The sequence below is a fragment of the Stegostoma tigrinum genome, chromosome 8 (assembly GCF_030684315.1).
Source record: "Stegostoma tigrinum isolate sSteTig4 chromosome 8, sSteTig4.hap1, whole genome shotgun sequence".
NCBI classification, from domain to species: Eukaryota; Metazoa; Chordata; class Chondrichthyes; order Orectolobiformes; family Stegostomatidae; genus Stegostoma; species Stegostoma tigrinum.
In genome coordinates this window covers 65,052,493-65,071,243 of record NC_081361.1, presented here as the reverse complement: position 1 = coordinate 65,071,243, position 18,751 = coordinate 65,052,493, and the positions used below count along the sequence as shown (strand labels likewise).

The following is an 18,751-nucleotide window of genomic DNA, read 5'->3' as shown; positions in this document are numbered from 1 at the left end:
TGGCACTGGTTTGGCTGAAATTAGCTGACATTAGCAGCGACTAATGTTATGGGAAACACCTTGGACACTAAAATTACTTTACCTTCCTGTTTACTTGAACATCTGGTCCACTTCAGTGTGGAAATTTACTGTCTTTCTGGAATCATTGAATGATCTCAATCAGATGTCTTTGAAATAATTAATGCGTGACTTCTAGAGTGATTCTGCAGTGATGTCAGAGATTGTGCAAGTCAACATTCTTAGAAATGAGACATGGGAAACCTAACATATTCTCCATCCAGAACACGCGTGCATATTGATTATGGAGTTGAACACCTTTTTCTGTATTGGAAAAACAAGTGCTGGAGATCACAGCAGATCAGGCAGTATCCACAGAGAGAAAACAAGTTTTTACAAGGAGAAATTTCAAAAGGAGTGGCTATGGGCACCTGCATGGATCCCAGTTATGCCTTGTTCTAGTCTTATACTGCCCCCTGCCCACAACACACTTTTCATAAAATTGACTGTTGGAGTGCTGCTTCATGCTCCCACCTGGACCTTGGAAAAAATTTGTTCAATTTGCCTCAAATTACTACCCCTCCCTGACTTTCACATCTCCACTTCCAACACTTCCCTTCTTTGTCTCCGTTTTGGTGAATAGACTTCACTGCCATCCACTACAAAGCAACTGACTCCCATAGCGACCTTCACTACAGTTCTTCCCATCGCATTCTCCTACTGGCTTTGCCTATATCATCTATTCAGACTACACCACCTTCCAAAACAGTCCTGCTTACGTGGCTTCCTTGTTCCATAATTATGGTTCCCCACCCTCTGTGGTTGACAGGCTTCTCAACTGCATATGATCTATTACCTATATTTCTGCCCTTGATCCTTCCCATCGCTCACAACAGGTTGATCGGGTTCCCCCTCATCCTCAGTTTTCATCCCAGTAGCCTCTGCATTCAAAAGATCAATTCTCTGCCACTTCAGACAACTCCAGCAGAATGCCACCACCAAACACACCTTCCCCTCATTCCCCTACCTGCATTTCAGAGATTATTCCCTCTGGGACACCCTAGTCCATTCCTTGACCACCAGCACCACCACCCATCTTGCCATAGCACCTTCCCATGTAACTGCAGAATGTGCAACACCTGCCTCTTAACCTCCACCCTGCTCACTATCCAAGAGCCCAAACAGTCTTTACAGGTGAAGCAGCATTTCACCTGTACCTCTTCCAATCTTGTGTATTATAGTCACTGCACCCAGTGTGGCCTACTTGACATTGGAGAAACCAAACACAGACTGGATGGCCACTTTGCAGAGCACCTCCATTCTGTGTGCAAGCTTGACCCTGACCTTCCCATAGCCAGTCATTTTAATACAGCGTCCTAGTCGTCTGCAGCATGCCGAGGACAGGCAAGTGGGCAATGTTCCAGCAAATCACAGTGCAAACTGGAGGAGCAACATGTCATCTTCAAACAAGGCAGTTTACAACCTTCTGGCCTCAATACTGGGTTTGACACCTTCAAATTATGAACCCATCCCTTCCCTTCCTTTTAGTTTTGCTTGTTACATTCTCTGTCTCCCTCTCTCCCCTCCCCACACCCCAGTGGGACTGATCTTTCCATCTGGCAGTTAGACACACCGTTGTCCTGCTATTCGCACATTCCAATTACTTAATCTGAACTATCAAAGTACTTATTCCCCCAGCACTCCAACAACCTGCTCGAACTATTGCATAAATGCTGCCCCCTGTGCGCTTCACTTCAGCTCTGATAAGAGTCATCCAGACTTGAAACACTAGCTTGCTTTCTCTCCAAGGAGGCTGCCTGACCTGCTGTGATCTCCAACATTTTCTATTTTCATGGCTGGTGCAGTAATTTGCTCCTACCCCATACTGTACCATATGTTGGCATTTCCATAAAAATGTTTGATATTTTCAGCAGGGTTACCATCAGTACAAGAGAAAGAAAAGCATACATGTTTAAAAAAAATGCTGTCTTGTTTTCCAGTTTAGTAACAAATGCACAAAAATGCTTATGCTCATTATTTAAAATTTTCCTTTATTTGTTCCTATAACTGGGATTTAACAAAGATCTTCTCCAAGGATCATTTCTCAAAATCACCGTACAAACTATGAAAATAACTGAACCGCACTTATGTAGTGCTTTAAACAGACAAATGAGGAAGTACTTCAGAGGGGCATAAGGAACCACTAGAATTAGTTAGAGTTTGGCCAAACCCCTCACTATGCTAATATTACACCCAACATCATGAGCCGTTATATTCTGCAATAACCTATGCAAGGCAACTTTTCAATGTAAACCAGAGTACAGTGCATTCATTCTTTATGCACAGCACGTTACTTCTTCAAAGAGCTCTTAATAAATTGAGTAAACAATATTTTCCTTTCATGAAACTATGTTGACTGTGCATGATTACCTTGAATTTAAGTGCCCTGCTTTATCTTTAATAATATCTTCTAAAAAAACTTCCCCTATGACAGCTAAATGGCCTGTGGTTTCCTTCTTTCTGTCAGACTCTCTTTGTGAATAAAGCAATTTATTATCTTCCAGTCTAATGCAATCTGACAAATCTATGAAAATTTAGAATCAGTACGTCAATTATGTCACTGGTCCCCCTCTTTTAAGACCCTAAATGAAATCCATCAGAACTTGGGAACTTGTCAACTCATAGGTCCAACATTTTACTCAATACCACTTCTATAGCAATTGTAATTTTCCTCACTACTCCCTCCTTTCAACTTGCTAATTTACAACTATTTTTGAGATATTCCTTTTGATCTTCACTGTAGAAGATCTATGTCAAATACTTGTCAGTTCATCAGCATCTCCATTATTAATTCCCCAGAATTTATAATCGGACAAACATTTACTAAGTTTTATTTTCTTTTCAAATATCTTACTATCTTTTGATATTTCTAGCTAGTTTTAAACCAAGTTGTAATTTTTTAAATTGTTGATCTGTCATTATTTGCCTTCTTTCATATTCTATCCAGTCTTTTGATGTGCCAAGTATATCTTTGTACAAGTATACCTTTTTAACTTCGATACTGTTAACGGTAGGCCCTATCCTTAAAACTTTTCTCAGTGGAATGTGTCCATTCTAAAATATCCCTTTAAATACCTGTCACTGCATCTATCTCTTAATCTAATTTGCGAGTTCATTAGCGAGCTCTGCTTTCATGCCCTGAATTATGCTTATTTAAATTTAAAATGCTAATCTTGGATCCATTCCTGTCTCCCTGATTGAATCCTCTTCAGCTCTATCATCAATGTCCTTTCCTCTGTCAGAGAGAATGCAACTGGGTTTGTTCACTTTTTCATATTTAATAGCATTACCGTCATAAACCCCTCACTAACAACATGGATATACAATCGACCAGAAGCTGAAATGCACCAGCCATGGAAAGACCGTAGCTACAAGAACAGAGAATTCTGCAACACCTGTCTCTACAGTGTAGTAGCAGGCCTTTTGTCTCATCAAGTCTACACTGACTCCAGCTTTCCCTCCAACCCTGCATTTCCAGTGGCTATCCACATAGCCTGCACTTCACTGGACATGATGGGTAATTAAGCTTGGCCAATATGCCTAACCTGCATATCTTTGGACTGTGGGAGGAAACCCACACAGACACAGCAAAATGTGCAAACTCCAGACCAACAGCTGCCCAAGGCTGCAATCAAACTAGGGTCCCTGGTGCGGGGAGGCACCAGTGGTAACCACTGAGCCATCATGTCACCCAAGATTATACTTGGTATTCCTTTGATTCTGTTCTGATGTGTGCAAAATGAGAAATTTCCACAGCGTGACATAGTCTTTAACAATACTTAAGACTGCCTTAACATATTTACAAAGGAAAATTCATAGAAAGGAAATAGACCTATACAGATATGAGGATTGTATATGGGAATTGGGGTTGGGGGGGATCTAAAATGTAATTGATGGGTTAAATGCTTCTCCTCTGTACTTTAACCTATAACTCAATTCCTTACAATCATTTTCATATTTGGTTTTATTGTCTTCTTCAGCTGTATAGTTTTACTGCCCTCACTAACTTCTGCTCTTTTTATCATTATGGTTATGTTGGGGGTCATTTAACTCAGTTGGCTAAATGTTTAACACGCTTTTCAGAATAACACTGACAGCACGGGTTTGATTGCTATTCTGGCTAATGTAAACTTAGGATCTGCATCTTCCTCTCTTCTTGAGAGTCAAGGGCAATGACAAATCATCACTGACAAAATATACCAAGAAAACACCATCAAGATGGAGCATCAGCAGACAATCAACCAAGAAACTGCTTTCAGGAAAGACACACATGGATTAATGATTATATTACCCTCACACCTCTTACAATTGTTTTATTACCATAGAATTGATCAATTAACATGCCAGCCCATCATAAACATAACAACTGAATGAATTCCACACACTTTCACCTCCTAGTAGCAACTTGACAGTAAAGGTCACTCTTGGCAGATCTGGGTTTGTCTCCCAGAAAAACCAGTATAAAACCGGACGTACTTTGAAATTAATGTACTGGTACTATTGGAGCTCCATTTTAAAGTGTACAAGATAGGCTGGATCATCATGGCTCATTTAGCAAATTACGTCTTTTGATCTAAGATAACATCCTTCCCTTAGGCCTATTTACATAATGCATCCATGCCCATCAGAAAGCTACTTGAATTCACCATGTGATGATTCTAGACATTCAGGACAGTGTGAACTCTCCTCCACAAAATGTGACCAAAAGCGATTAACCTTTATCTTACTGTCCTCCTCTCTACATTCTTCTCAATTTGAACCCTTTTCCCCAACCTCACTGCCCCTGCTTGCCAACGCACCAGGCCTATTATCTGTGGACATGTCCATTTTGTGGGACAATGTTCTCTGTGCTGGCTGTCCAGCTCCCCAGGTAATGCTATTATGCTGTCAATTCCCTGCAGGGTTTTTCCCCCATCAAGTATATTTCCAAACATCTTATGAAAGTTATCATAGATTCACCTTTCACTGCCATTTCAAGCATTGTATTCCACATTATCACAATTCTCTAGAAAAACAAATCTCATCTCCGGTCCTTTTCCCAATTACCACGTCCCTGTGTACAGTCAAAGTTTTTCATTTTAAGACATCATTCATTCGCTATCCAAGCTGACACATTCTTTCCAGACTGTTTTTGTCTGTTACATTGACTACAAAGCTGTAGTTCGGTATATGTTGGCAATTTGGATATCCCAGTCAAGCTTCTTTCCTGGGATTTGTAAATGACTGCCAACCCAGATGTGTAAAGGCAAATTACATTTGACTGAATAAGGCCTTGGTAAAGTGATGGAATAATCATCATTAAGATTGATTTAGAGCTAGAGACAAAAGAAAAGCTGCATTTGTAGATAACACCAATTTAGGCTGAGGTTAAAAGAAATAGGAAACAAGTAAACCCATTAAGGGACCTCGATCATCGTGAAGAAGGACTAATTAGTGACAATTAAAATTGAATATAGTCAGATGCGCATTTATGAGATTAAAGTAATGAATGTAATTAAAGCACCTAGATGCTAAACAAAGGGATCCAGGAGAACTAATGAATATAGTTTACTAAAAGTATAATATATGGAAACAGGAAGGAAAGTTTCCAGTTGCAATCTATAACTAAAGGATTAAATCGCAAATCCCAGCAGGTGATACAGGTTGCACACAACGTACAGATACTACCAAGTAGTGTGCATTTCTACTATAAACGCTGAATGCAAAAGTGTAATCAATCCTGATTCCTAACTTACAGTATTTAAGTCATCACGAGAGTTTGAAGTACCTGAGATTGTTCACTGAGAAAGAAGGCTTGGTAAAGATATTACTCACGATTAAATTGAGCTAAGTTGAACCTTGTTTAACATTGATATGTTTAATATTGTGACACTTTGAAGAGAATCAGATGTAAGCTCAGGGTTGGAAGAGTAAAGGAGCATGAACAGTTCGATTACGTTTTTGTGGATAGTGATGAGAAATGGACCTCCCTCAGAGACAGAGACAGCTATTTCAGAGAGGGCCTTGATAGTTAATTGCAAGTCAGTGAGATGAACTGTTGGTTTTCTGGTCCTGTACATTCATATAATGATTGTGTTATGGTGATGGTGATTGGAACATGCTAATTTTTCTACATGAGTAAAGCCCACATTAACCACATTGCAGGAGATTTTATTCTGCTCAAATACATCATTTTGGATTTTACTTATTTTGTAGTGTAAACAGTGCATCGGCAAGGTATATTCTAATCGCCCACAGGAAACAATATCTATTTTTTCATTGATAGGTGTAGTTAGAAGTAGATATTATACATTGAATGGGAGAAGTTGATAAGGAAAGTTCATGGTAACCACATCACTTTTCATCACAAACTTGTCATCTAGCCAACAGAGCTAAATGACTCACCAGAGTTATTATAAAAGCAATTAATCAAAATCTGTCTGGATTGCCATTGTTCTTGCATTTATTGTAGACATCAAGACTCCTGATCTTTAGCCAAGTAATCCCACTTGCTGTTTTACAGTTCTATCTTTTCTAACTTATATAAACATGGGTCATCTTTTGGTCTTAGTTTAGGTGTCCTGACAATCCCTAAAGCACAGCATTTTAATTACTTCACCTTTATCATTTTAATCTTTACAGAACTAAATAATTCTCTTAAAATATTAAGATGATTAGATACTTGCAACAACCCAATTACAATTTGACTATAAAATGCATGTTTGATTGCTTGAGTATCTTAGTTCTTGAGTTCAGATTTTTTTGTCTACATTTGGATCAAGGCTGTTCCAAGGGAAGGAACTACATCCAAATTGAGCAACTGTGAGCAGGTTATTCCTTTAAAATGCTGCTCAATAGTACTGTTGATAACACCTACCATCACTTTGCTGATGATCAAGTGTGGCAGAAATTGTCAAGATTGTATTGGTCCTGCTTTTTGTGGATAGGGCAAACATGGGCAATTTTTCACATTGCTGAATTAATGTCAGTGTTGAAGCTGTGCTGGAAGAGCTTAGTTAACGGTATGGCAGGTTCTGGAGCACATCTCTAGTATTATTTCCAGAATGTAACCAGAACCCAGTCATAGCCGTAACTATAACAAGTACCTTCTGCCATTTTTGATATCACATTCAATGAATTGAATTGTCTGAAGACTTGCATTTGTGATACTGGGAAAACCTCAAGACGAGACTGAGATGAATCATCCACTTTGATCTCTGGCTGAACATTGTTTCAGGTACATCATTTTTTGCAGTCATGTGCTGGGCTCCTCATCATTCAGGGCAGGGATATTTGGGATGCCTTCTCCTCCTTAGATCTAATCCATTGGTTGTAGGATCACTTAGTTCCATCTATGCATAGTGCTCACCTTAGCTCCATCTATTGCATAGTGCTCTTTTTTTTGGCATGTTAGAGATTGCAGGTTGTCATCTTTTTTATAAGAAATGCTGCTCCTAGCATGCTCTCCTGCACTTCAATCTGAACAAAATTTGGTGGTAATGGTGAAATGAGGGATATGCCAAACTATGCGATTACAGCTTTAACGTTGAATAAAGTACTGCTGGCCCACAGTGGCACATGGAGGCACAGTTTTCATTTGTTAGATCTGTTTGAAATCTATCCCATTTAGCACAGTGCCAGACAGTGCAATGGGGGTATATTTTAATGATGAAGACAGGACTTTGTCTCTGCAAAAACTGTTCAGAGGCTACACCTGCAACTTGTATATTGGGGAGTAAGGAGTGAAATAGATGTTTCCCTCTTGTTAGTTCCCTCACCGCCTGCCACAAACTCAAGTCTAATAAGGCATTTCAGTCATTGCTGTGGCCTCAATTCACATGTAGGTTTTCTGCCCTGAAGGTAATATGTAAACTAGATAGCTTATTTTTTATTGCAATGGTGCCACAGTCATTATTAATGTAACCAGCATTTAGCTTTAGATTTGTTAAGTGAAATTAATTATTGAAGTAGTTTTAATTTCCATCCACTTCTGAAGTGGAGTTTTTGCAAACATCCTAGAGCTTACAGACAACCAATCCTTTTACCACCATACCCCTCCTTCGTAGCATCAACTGCAGGTCAAAGGGGTTTGCACAATCTTAGATGATCACACATTCATTCAGGGAGGATGGTGAGGGATGAACAAGCATTGAGAGAATGAGATAGAGTAAGCAAGAATGAAGAAAAAAAATGAGGGTGCAAACCTATTACATCTCGGCTATTCCAATACTGGACCCTACCCAAATCAGCCTTGCCTAAGATAAAAGCGATCTTTCCTCATTATGCCATTCCTTATCTAATGAATCTGCAACCCATTGCCAGGAACGTGGTAATTTGGATACCAATGGCACTTAGGTCACAAGCATAGACGGAACTACTTCAGTTGAACAGCTTTTTATTTGAAGAAAATAACATGCAATGATACAAAATGTTGAAGAAGATGGTGTCTTGTCCAATTCCGGTTCAATTTGTTTACATAATGTGTTAAAACACATCACAGCTTGTGTGTGACATCATGACGAGGATGGCAGTTAACTCCTCCCCTTTCTCAAAGACACGGCCGAACATCATTTCAGGACAATGATATCCTGCTGGTGTGCAAACTTTAACCAAGTGCATTCATACTTACCGACGATTCTGTTTGTTGTAAATTCACAAACGCCGAGATTTGGTTGATGTGACAGTATTTCATCTGGATTCAGAAGTCTGTTTCCCATTTCCGATAACCACAACTCGGGTAATACAGCTTTGAAAACACTCCCGTTAAGATGTACATTTAAGACGGTAAAGCTTCTTTTAGCAAATACAGACGATTGCAATACACAAACCGTAAAATGTATCTCACTCACAGACCATCAATTTGTGATGAAATGTAACCTCCCTTTTATGGCAACCATTCCCATAGTGCTGTGCACTTTCTTGCCACGGAGCCATATTGAGCAGGGATTCTTTATAAATAGCTGCTGAATGGGAATCGGAGGGTTTTTTCTTCTGTCATTTTAAATGAGGCTCTCGGCGATTGATCAATGTGAGCAATCCGCCTCGAAGGAGTAGATCATTTTAGGAGGGCGAAGATAAGGTAATAACAGCTCTGTGTTAGGCAACTCTGTCATGATAACTCTGTCGTAATAGCAATCGGCATTATTGGCAACAAAAGTCAAAAGACGTGATCGAAAGGCATTTCACTGCTGAATGTTGATACCTTTCGTTACAATGTTTCCATTGTGTTCTCGAAGATCCCGCATTGGTTATTTGGAGGCGAAACGTTCCATTTTCGAGTGTTTTGGATTTTGTTGTGGTGTGAAATTGACACAACTGCCTGGTAACCAGATTTGTTACTATCAGCCTAGCCGGGCCCCACCATGTAGATTGCACTTTCTTGTGATTCTTTCCAGCAACTTTGATTAAAACCTCGCAACATGTTTGACTTGTAAAATCGTTTTATTCTCTTACAAGGTAGTCTCGTCTTCCGGGTCTGGTTTCGAATTTCGAAGTGTGTTTACCATGTTTAAAATGAGTTGTATATATTTAATAATCGCAGTAGAACTTCCTCGAGTGTGGAAACTTTTTTTGAGGCGATTAGAGAGGCTAGACTAGGAGAAGTGTACGTGTAAGTGTTGAGCTGATTACGAAAGTCGTTTGCCAGAGTTTTGGATTGTGGACTCTATGAAGTAAACATTCATGTTTTGTGCGAGAGTTTGGGTTTTTGAATGTTTTGTTTTCTAGAGCGTGGACAAATAAAATAATTGCAGCGCAAATCTGGGGCGATAACTGATCTTTTCATTTGTGGTCAGATTTCCAGTGCAGTCAGGCTTTTTACTTGCCGCTGTCATGTTATATTGCACCAGTTTTTTTATTGGTCTGTGGATGTTTTGTTAAAGTTTTTTGAGATATTAGCAAAGGGCACTTTAAGATTTCCTACATACCTTGTTAAGGTAACTATCCATTGTTATAATGGATGTTAATTAGTGAATTAAACTTCATTTGCGCCAGGAACTGTGTATGCTTATGCAGGACTTCAAATTTAAAACTTTCTATGAATATAAAGTAAACCTCCCATTATATAACATGACGAAGAAAACCTCCCATTGGGGTTCTACACTGCTATGAACCATGCCATTTTGCACATTGAGTCAGGAGCAGTTGTAATTTTCATGTGAGTGTTGTTAAACTCTTTTAATGTACAACTCTAATGTTGTTCCTGTAACTTCCTGTGTGCTTGTTTAGAATGGAAACTGCTGATGTAAACTTGTCACATTGTAGTTACATTCTGTCACCAGTTATGGTGCTGAAGTGCTACCACTAGCAGGAAGTGCGTGTGCAGCAGTGAATGTTTACAGTTTCTATTGAAAATGAGGGTACAAGAATATAAATGGAAAGGGTAGACTAGATATGAACATGCAGATGTTGTTCATTATGTGAGCAATATCCTCACTTTAACAGCTTATCCAATGATTGTATTCAGTAAATTAAAATGAAGTACATGATATCCAGGAACGTGAAACAAAGAATGGAGGAGGCAGAAATTTGAAAGAAGGATTGCATAATTGGAAAGAAAGTGATTTGCTGTTGGATGAATTGTTCATTGAGACTGGAGCAAACAGAATATAGTTACTTAATAATGACACAGTGCCCCAATAAGCTATTGCTGTATGTTTACTTGTCAAACGAGTAACAGTGGAAATGATAAGAACCCGTCTCAAGGCCTCCCCCTGCCCACCTTGTGATGCTTGGTGAGTTTCTGCAGGCTTGATTATAGGACTCTATCTGCTGACTAAATTCATTTGTGGTTCTAATAGAAATGATTGTCGAATTACTCTGGGCCACCACACTCTTTACAAGTGAGGGACAAGCATTTTGGGTTCATATTCCTCATGGCTACATTGCTGACACTGCCCATGTCATTGTATGAGTGGATTAAATGTTTGGTTTTTATTTTGACTAGTTTGTCATTATGCCTCGTTGCTAAAGTACTACATGAACAATTTCCACTTAGGTGATGTATTGAAGGACTCAATAGCTTCTGATAGGGGAGGAGAGGGAATTGTAGAAAAACATATCAGTACTGATTCCTTATTCAAAAACACGAAAAGCTCTCTTGTAAGTGATTTTCTATCGACCTGCCTGAAAGCCCGCTTCCTTGCAATGGGTAACCAGGTCCCTTAGATTTTCCTTTTTCTCATGTGAAAATGACTCGCATCTCATGCTGATGTGAAATTGCATAGAGGGACACCACTCTGCTGTCCTTGAGTTCAATTTTTATTAGATAGTTGCATGAACATTAACCAAACTCAACATTGGATTGAATGTAGAATTACTGTGTATGTGGACTTAAAGTTAAGCCTTGAGAGGCAGGTTAGAAAGATGTTTCTTCCCAGTATGATGATATTGAATATACCTGGTTACTTATTGTTACATCTCTGTAAACTTATTCAGAGGGAGCTAAATAAGTATCTGCTTAGGAAGGAGATTGAGGGTTATACAATGGTGACGTTTGGTGGCCGAAAGTGCTTCATTTTTTAGACATTTGGAATGTAGTTGGTCAAAATTGTAGGGATGGATTTTAAGATTGAGTAGCATTGTGGTGTTCTAGATTACCACTTCAGAATTGAAGTTTCACAATACTTTATCATCTCGGAGGTTTATGATTATTCTGAATTAAATACATTGGTGCTTCCAAAAGTGTGGGATGATTTACTGATGTGGAATGGGTGGGGAATGGAGTGTGGCCTGAATTCCTCATTGTTAGCTTGTGTATAAATGTCAACTGTGAAAATATATAATTTTGAAGTGGAATGTTACTATTGTGGTCACACTGATTGTATTATGAATCCTGTATACACAATAGATCAGGACTGAGAAGCCAGTTACATTGAAGAGGATAGCTGTGCTTTTGCCCCTGCATAATAAGTAACCAATTTGATATGAAAATATTAGTGATTCCTATGTAAGGAAAGGTTTTGCTATACGTAAATTAGTTGGAGATACTAGATTTAATATAATTTATTTTAGTTATTTTGTATATTGCTGTATGAAAACAACATCCCAAAATCAATTCCCTTTCAACATAAATCCCTGGACTTTACAGAATTAATCCAAATCATGCCACAGTGCACAAGGTTCTAAGGAAAGACATTAGGTAGAGTAATAATTCTTTTGATACAAATTAATGCTAGTTTTGGAAATGGAACTGAGTTTGTATTTCTTTTGTGGTTAGCTGTTATCAGCTCCAGATTAGAGTCTCCATAAAGAATGCTTTCCACCATTTGCCCTGATATTTAAATTAATTACTTTATCAAAGGAGCCCAGGTCGTTAGCTCTTGGAGTACAGTGTGTTGTTCCTCATCTGAATTAAATATACTTTTTGACCTTTTTTTGAATTTGGCAATTTGATTTTTCTGCAAGGTTATGTCCTACTTAGAGGAATGATTCACAATAGTGCCCTTTTACAATATCAAGTATATTCCTTAATAAGACTTAATTCCCCTGATTCATTATATCATTTTTTTATATATATCTAGCTTCCTGATTTGAACTGCCATTTCCTCAACGTTCACCTGCTGCAAGACAGATGATCGAGAGTGATGTCACAGTGCCTGACACAGGTTATGTCGTGTTTTCTTTTAACTTCCTATTCTATGGTCAATATAAGGGGGTGAAACTTAGCAAAATTTGGAGTCTTAAAACATAATAACAACTCTTATTGTAGTAATGGGGTAAATTCCAAATGAAGCAAATTAGGATTCTGAGAATAGAATAAATTCATGCAAATAACCAGATCCAGTAGAAGAATGTCATTTTGTGACATAGTAGAAATTGATTTTATAATGATGGTTACTTTGAAATATAGTGGAAAAAAAAGAAACAAAACAAAATAGTCTGAATGGTGAACTGCACTGCTGCTTGGGAAACTTTTCACTATAAAGGGAGATTTAAATATATATTTTGGTAACAGAAACAGTTAGAATTGAGTCTTAAATAGCTCATGTCATTATAGGTTCATCATTATTTGTATGTCCAACTTCAAGTGGCATCTGGACTGGTATCTCTTTCATAAACAATTTTTACTAAATTTTTCTTTTCATGAAGTGGGCAGTGATAATTCTGTGTTGTAGTGGACAGCAAAAAAGTTTACCTCAGGGTCAAAGGGCCAAGCAATAGCATGTGGAGTTTAATTTAGATAAATGTGAGGTACTATGTTTTAGTAGGAAAAATCAGGGCAAGACTTGTATGCTTATTAGTAACATCTGGGGCAGTGTTGCTGAACGAAGAGACCTTGGAGTACAGGTTCATAGTTTCCTTGAAAGTGGAGCCACAGGTAGACAGGATGGTAGGTGTTTGGTATGCTGGCCTTTATTGCTCAGCGCATTGAATATAACAGCTGGGAGGTTGTGTTGCGGCTGTACAGGACATTGGTCAGGCTACATCTGGAATACTGCATTTAATTCTGGTCTCCTTGCTATAAAAAAGATATTGTTAAACTTGAAAGGGTTCAGAGAAGATTTGCAAGGATGTTGCCAGGGTTGAAGGGTTACAATCTGAATAGGTGGGGCTATTTTCCTTGCAGTGTCAGAGACTGAGAGGTGACCTGTTACAAGTTTATAAAATCATGAGGAGCATCGGTAAGGTGAATAGTCAAGTTCACGTTTTCCCTGGGGTTGGGGAGTCCAAAACTAGAAGGCATAGGTTTAAAGTAGGAGTGGAAAGATTTTAAAAGGGATCTAAGGGGCAACTTTTTCATGCAGAGGGTGGTGCGTGTATGGAATGAGCTGCCTCAGTAAATGATGGAGGCCGGTACAATTACAATATATACCCATCCGGATGCCTTGTAAATGAATAGGAAGGGTTTAGAGGGCCAAATGCTGGCAAATTGGACTAGATTAATTTAGGATATCTGGTTGGGATGGACAAGTTTGATTGAGGTGTCTGTTTCCATTCTATACATCTCTCTGACTCTTTGACGGATTGCTGTTCAAACTATTTTAGACTGCCAACTTAATGGGGACAGCTGTCGCACGAAGAAAAATGGTGAATAGAGAAAGGGGATGAGAGTTAATTCAAAGTTTGGTATTAAGCCGTAATTTTTGCTATTTTTATAGTGCATTATTTGTAAGAATATGCACTTTAAAGTATTACATTTGGATATGGCACCTACCCAAGCAGCAGTAACCACAGGCGCAGCATCCCGATGATTTTGTGACAGAGTTTTTAGACTCGCGTGTAAAGAGGATACAATTGGAAAACCGATGTGTAATTTTGGGCTGCAGACTATGAGAAAGATATTGAAACAATAAAGTGTATGGAATGCAGATTCAGTGTGGTCATGCTTGTTTGAGGACATACAAATGCAAAGTGTCTTGAAAGATGAGGATTGTTTTAATTGAAATAGAAGAAATTACACATCAATTTGCTATGGCTGCTTAACTTTATAAAGGAATACATAGAAACTGACTTTCTAGTGATTTATGGGAGCTTGGATGAAGGAAACATCTATATAGCATTAGAGGCAAGAGATTTAAGACTGACTGTAGGAGAAATCTTTGAAGCAAAAGGTGTTGATACTATGGAATGTGCTAGTGAAGTTTGTGATTGGAGTAGAGACTTGTCTTGCTGCAGAACTTGGCGCACGCATGCACAAAGTAGCTACCACTTTTGGCTGACTCTCAAAACCTGCCTGGAGAAACAACAAGCTGACCCTCAGGCCCACAATACTGCTTTGAGGGTTGTGCTTTCAGCACCATATGAAGCTTTGACAATTTAGGCTACGACGAAAGGAAGCTTAATAGTTTTCACCTTTGCCTGCAGTGAGTTCAAAGTGTCTTAGGAAAAGACATCACAAAATGTGACAGTCCCCTTCAAGGCAAATTTCCCAAACATGCCACCACTCATCAAGCAGAGGTGATTTTGTTGCCTCAGGCACATTCACAGGTTGGAAAACATAATGGATTTTTTGTTTTGTTCGCGGGACATGGGTATTGCTGGCTAGGCATTTTGTTGCCTGCCCCTATTGCCAAGGAGACAGTTAAGAATTGAACACTGGAGTCGGGAGTTGTATGTAGTTCAGACCAGGTAATGATGGTAATAACTGAAGAAAATTAATGAATCAGATGGATTTTTATGACAATCAACAATTGTTAAATGGTCACCATTAGGCCGGCCTTTTATTCCAGAAATTTTTATTAACATCAAATTTCACCATTTTTCATAGATAACGAAGTGTAGAGCTGGATGAACACAGCAGGCCAAGCAGCATCAGAGGAGCAAGAAAGCTGATGTTTAGGGGTCCAGACCCCAAAACATCAGCTTTCCTGCTCCTCTGATGCTGCTTGGCCTGCTGTGTTCATCCAGCTCGACACCTTGTTATCTCAGATTCTCCAGCATCTGCAGTTCCTTCTCTCTCTCTCACACACACTCTCACACACACTCTCACACACACTCTCACACACACTCTCACACACACTCTCACACACACTCTCACACACACTCTCACACACACTCTCACACACACTCTCACACACACTCTCACACACACTCTCACACACACTCTCTCACACACTCTCTCACACACTCTCTCACACACTCTCTCACACACAGTTTTTCATGGTATGTTTGGAGTTCCCTAGAACATTAGACTGGGTCTCTGGGTTACTTGATCAGTGACATTATCGCTATACCACCTTCAGTCCAAGCTATTATGGATGTGGAGTTCCACTTTAAGGATACAATAAGCATGACATTAAGACTTTAAGCATTGATCTTGCACACATAAGAAACTGTAGTGAAGAATATGTGGAAATGGCAATGTTGTCTGTGGATTAAGATGTGCTAGTATGATGATCAGTGACTACAACTTGAATATGCCAAAAACAGCATCCCACAATGATATCTGATAACCACATTGTTTTGACAAAACCTGCTTCTCCCAGATTAATCCCTTCAACCATCAGTGGAAGTACACCACATGAAACTAATTATCATGTCCATTATTTAATATGAATGAGGATATGTCAACATTTAGAAATGGATGAGACATGATTAGAAGAAAGAGGAACAGAGAGATACGGGAACTGCCAGTTGTTACTAGTATGGTGGAGAACCACCAGCATGGATTGGTTGTGCCAAGTTATAATTTCTATGTAGCAGTTGGAAATGTACTGACGCCAAGAGGTATCTCTTTCTTTTATTCATTCATGGGATGTGGACAGCATTAGCTTTTCTAAATTTATCCTGGTATCATTGGTTTAGTTTCAGTGACTTACTTTTGAAGCTATTGTGGTATTTTATGGTGTCTGAAAACAGGTGAGACTTGTTTCTTTTTACCAAAACCCAAGCCAGCAATTGATTTTTGCAAAAAATTGTTTCAACAAACTTTTTTTTGTGTTTGTTAAGATTTGTAATAAAATGCAAACATTTGATATTGCAAGTTATGCACATCTCTTGTGTCTTCCACTCTGAAGCTACCTCAGTTGGCTTTAAAACACACACTTTTGTTCAACCCTTTCATCATCGGCCTAAGTGCATATATTTTCTTACATTAGCTCACACCTGTATTGTGTTTTTATTGTTGTTACTTGTCCAATTCTCTGCAGCAGTTCCATTGTTGATGTTCACCAAATACATTCCAAAGTGTCTGTTTCTTAACAGATTGTTGGAAATTTTCTTCTAATATAGACTGGACCTTAGAGCCTGGAGCCCTAGTTTAAAAGGAGGTGGCTGATTCTGCTTTGGCTCAGTGGTAGTATAGTACTGGTCTGAATGCTCTGGGCTCAAACCTCACTCAGGGACTTGAGCATCTAATCTGAGCTGTTCTTGGAAGTGCTGTCTTTCAGTTGAAATGCTAAATCAAAAGCTGATCTGTATTGTCAAGCTGATGTAAGCAATCCAATGGCATTATTTAAAACATTTCTCCCACTTTCCTGGCAAATGTTTATTCCTTGGCCAACAGCACTGAAACCAAACATGTCCTGTGTGCAGTACCTTACCATATGCAAACTAGCAAGTCACTTATTGGTGGTGTCCTGAGCATGTAAAAGATGCTACATAAATGCACATTTGTTCTTTCTTTGCATCTATACAGCAATTCCTTCAGAATAGGAAAGCCAAAGTGTGTTTTCTGTTGGTGTTCAGACTCTGCTGCATTGGGAATACTGCTGAATGATAACAGTTGATTTTAGATGAATAATGCTGCTGCCAACATTTGAGTTCTTGCACATGGGTCTCCTCTACTAAGCAGAACCATGATCATAGCTTAACTGTGCTTACAGGCATTGGGACTGACAGTCCCAGCATCTATTTTCATGAGATAAGGCCCTTTTAGAAGCCCAATGCAGCTGCTAATAACCTCACAATCTCCTGAATCAGCTGAAATCAGAATTTCTGATCTTCAGCAGGCTGATTTTGAGTGAACCTAGTTTAAGATGAAGCTTCTTGTAGCTCTGATTATTGTTTTAACAAATGGCTCCCCACTGAAACAAATGACCCCAAGAAAATCCAGTGAACAAGAAGAATATTTTCAGACATCAAGAATAGTAATTGATCTGCTTACCACTGCACTGTAGCGTGCGCAACACTACAAGATTTTCATAGGCTGTCAGTTTGCAACACAGAGACAGTATTTAATTTAATATTTCATTTTCACATACAGCCTCAGACATTGCCACAGCATTTTGTGTCAATCCAAGAGGTCTGCAGAATTTTAGCAGTCGATCTTTTATACACTGCTCCATAACATACCTCATTTTTACCATTCAAGACAATCTTCTGTTTATCTTCTGCAATTTGGACAACGTGCCGTTTTCAATATGATTGTTTCAGTGTTATTGCATGAGAAACCCTATGCAGAGCCCTGATCGTGTTTCAAAGCCATTATGTGTTTATCCAAAAAATGAATATCTTCATTTAGCTTTAATGCATAAATGTGTGTTTTTTTTAATTGCAGGAATGCAAATTAGGACAGGCTGCAAGGTGACTGGAACTTATTTTCCTCTGACTGACAGTATTATCTGCTCTGCCTCTCCCAATCCCTTCCTCGACTTACGTTGTCACAAATATGGACCAAGAATATGAGCGAAGGCTTCTTCGACAAACACATTTCCAAAATGTCTCCGAGAATATGCTTTCACCAGTAAGTGCAAATAGAGAATCAGCTTACTCAGAAGTTAGTTATAGGGTTGACTTTAACATTTCATGATAGAAATATTTGTGGTTCACTGTTAGAGAGGTGTACTTGTTGCTTCAAAGTTAATTTTATTTTTAGAAAAGAGAATTATTGTAAATTGTTGATTTAGTCGAATTTTTTTTGGAATTTTCCAAGGAATTATTAGATAGAAATATATTTTTCTACCGTGGGTGAGCCAACAACTAGTGTACATAAGCTTAAAATCAGAGAATGCCCATTCAGGCTAGAAGGTGGGCAATACCACCTCCTAGATAAAAAGAAAAGGAAGAGGTTAGCTCAGTTAATAATTTAAAAACTGACATTGATAGATTTGTTTTATTTACCGGAGGTATTACAAGATATAGAATCAAAGCAGCTGGATGAAATTTTGAGATGATAAAATGTGAGGCTGGATGAACACAGCAGGCCAAGCAGCATCTCAGGAGCACAAAAGCTGACGTTTCGGGCCTAGACCCTTCATCAGAGAGGGGGATGGGGGGAGGGAACTGGAATAAATAGGGAGAGAGGGGGAGGCGGACCGAAGATGGAGAGCAAAGA

The 18,751-nt window shown here is 38.9% G+C and overlaps 1 protein-coding gene across 4 annotated transcripts in view; it reads left to right on the top strand.

Moving 5' to 3' along the window:
• Window positions 1-8,572: 8,572 nt before the first annotated feature.
• The window catches only part of LOC125456558 (fizzy-related protein homolog), a 53,914-nt gene continuing 43,735 nt past the window's right edge, over window positions 8,573-18,751 (top strand). The window contains exons 1-3 of one of the 4 annotated variants that reach the window (XM_059647946.1): window positions 8,573-8,773; window positions 12,558-12,641; window positions 17,975-18,160. In XM_059647946.1, coding sequence (XP_059503929.1) covers window positions 18,086-18,160 — 75 coding nt within the window. In that variant the 5' untranslated portion in view covers window positions 8,573-8,773; window positions 12,558-12,641; window positions 17,975-18,085. Of the gene's footprint in view, window positions 8,774-8,949; window positions 9,116-12,557; window positions 12,642-17,974; window positions 18,161-18,751 lie in introns of those variants that run through there. The other 3 variants (XM_059647945.1, XM_059647948.1, XM_059647947.1) reach the window with 3 other exon arrangements.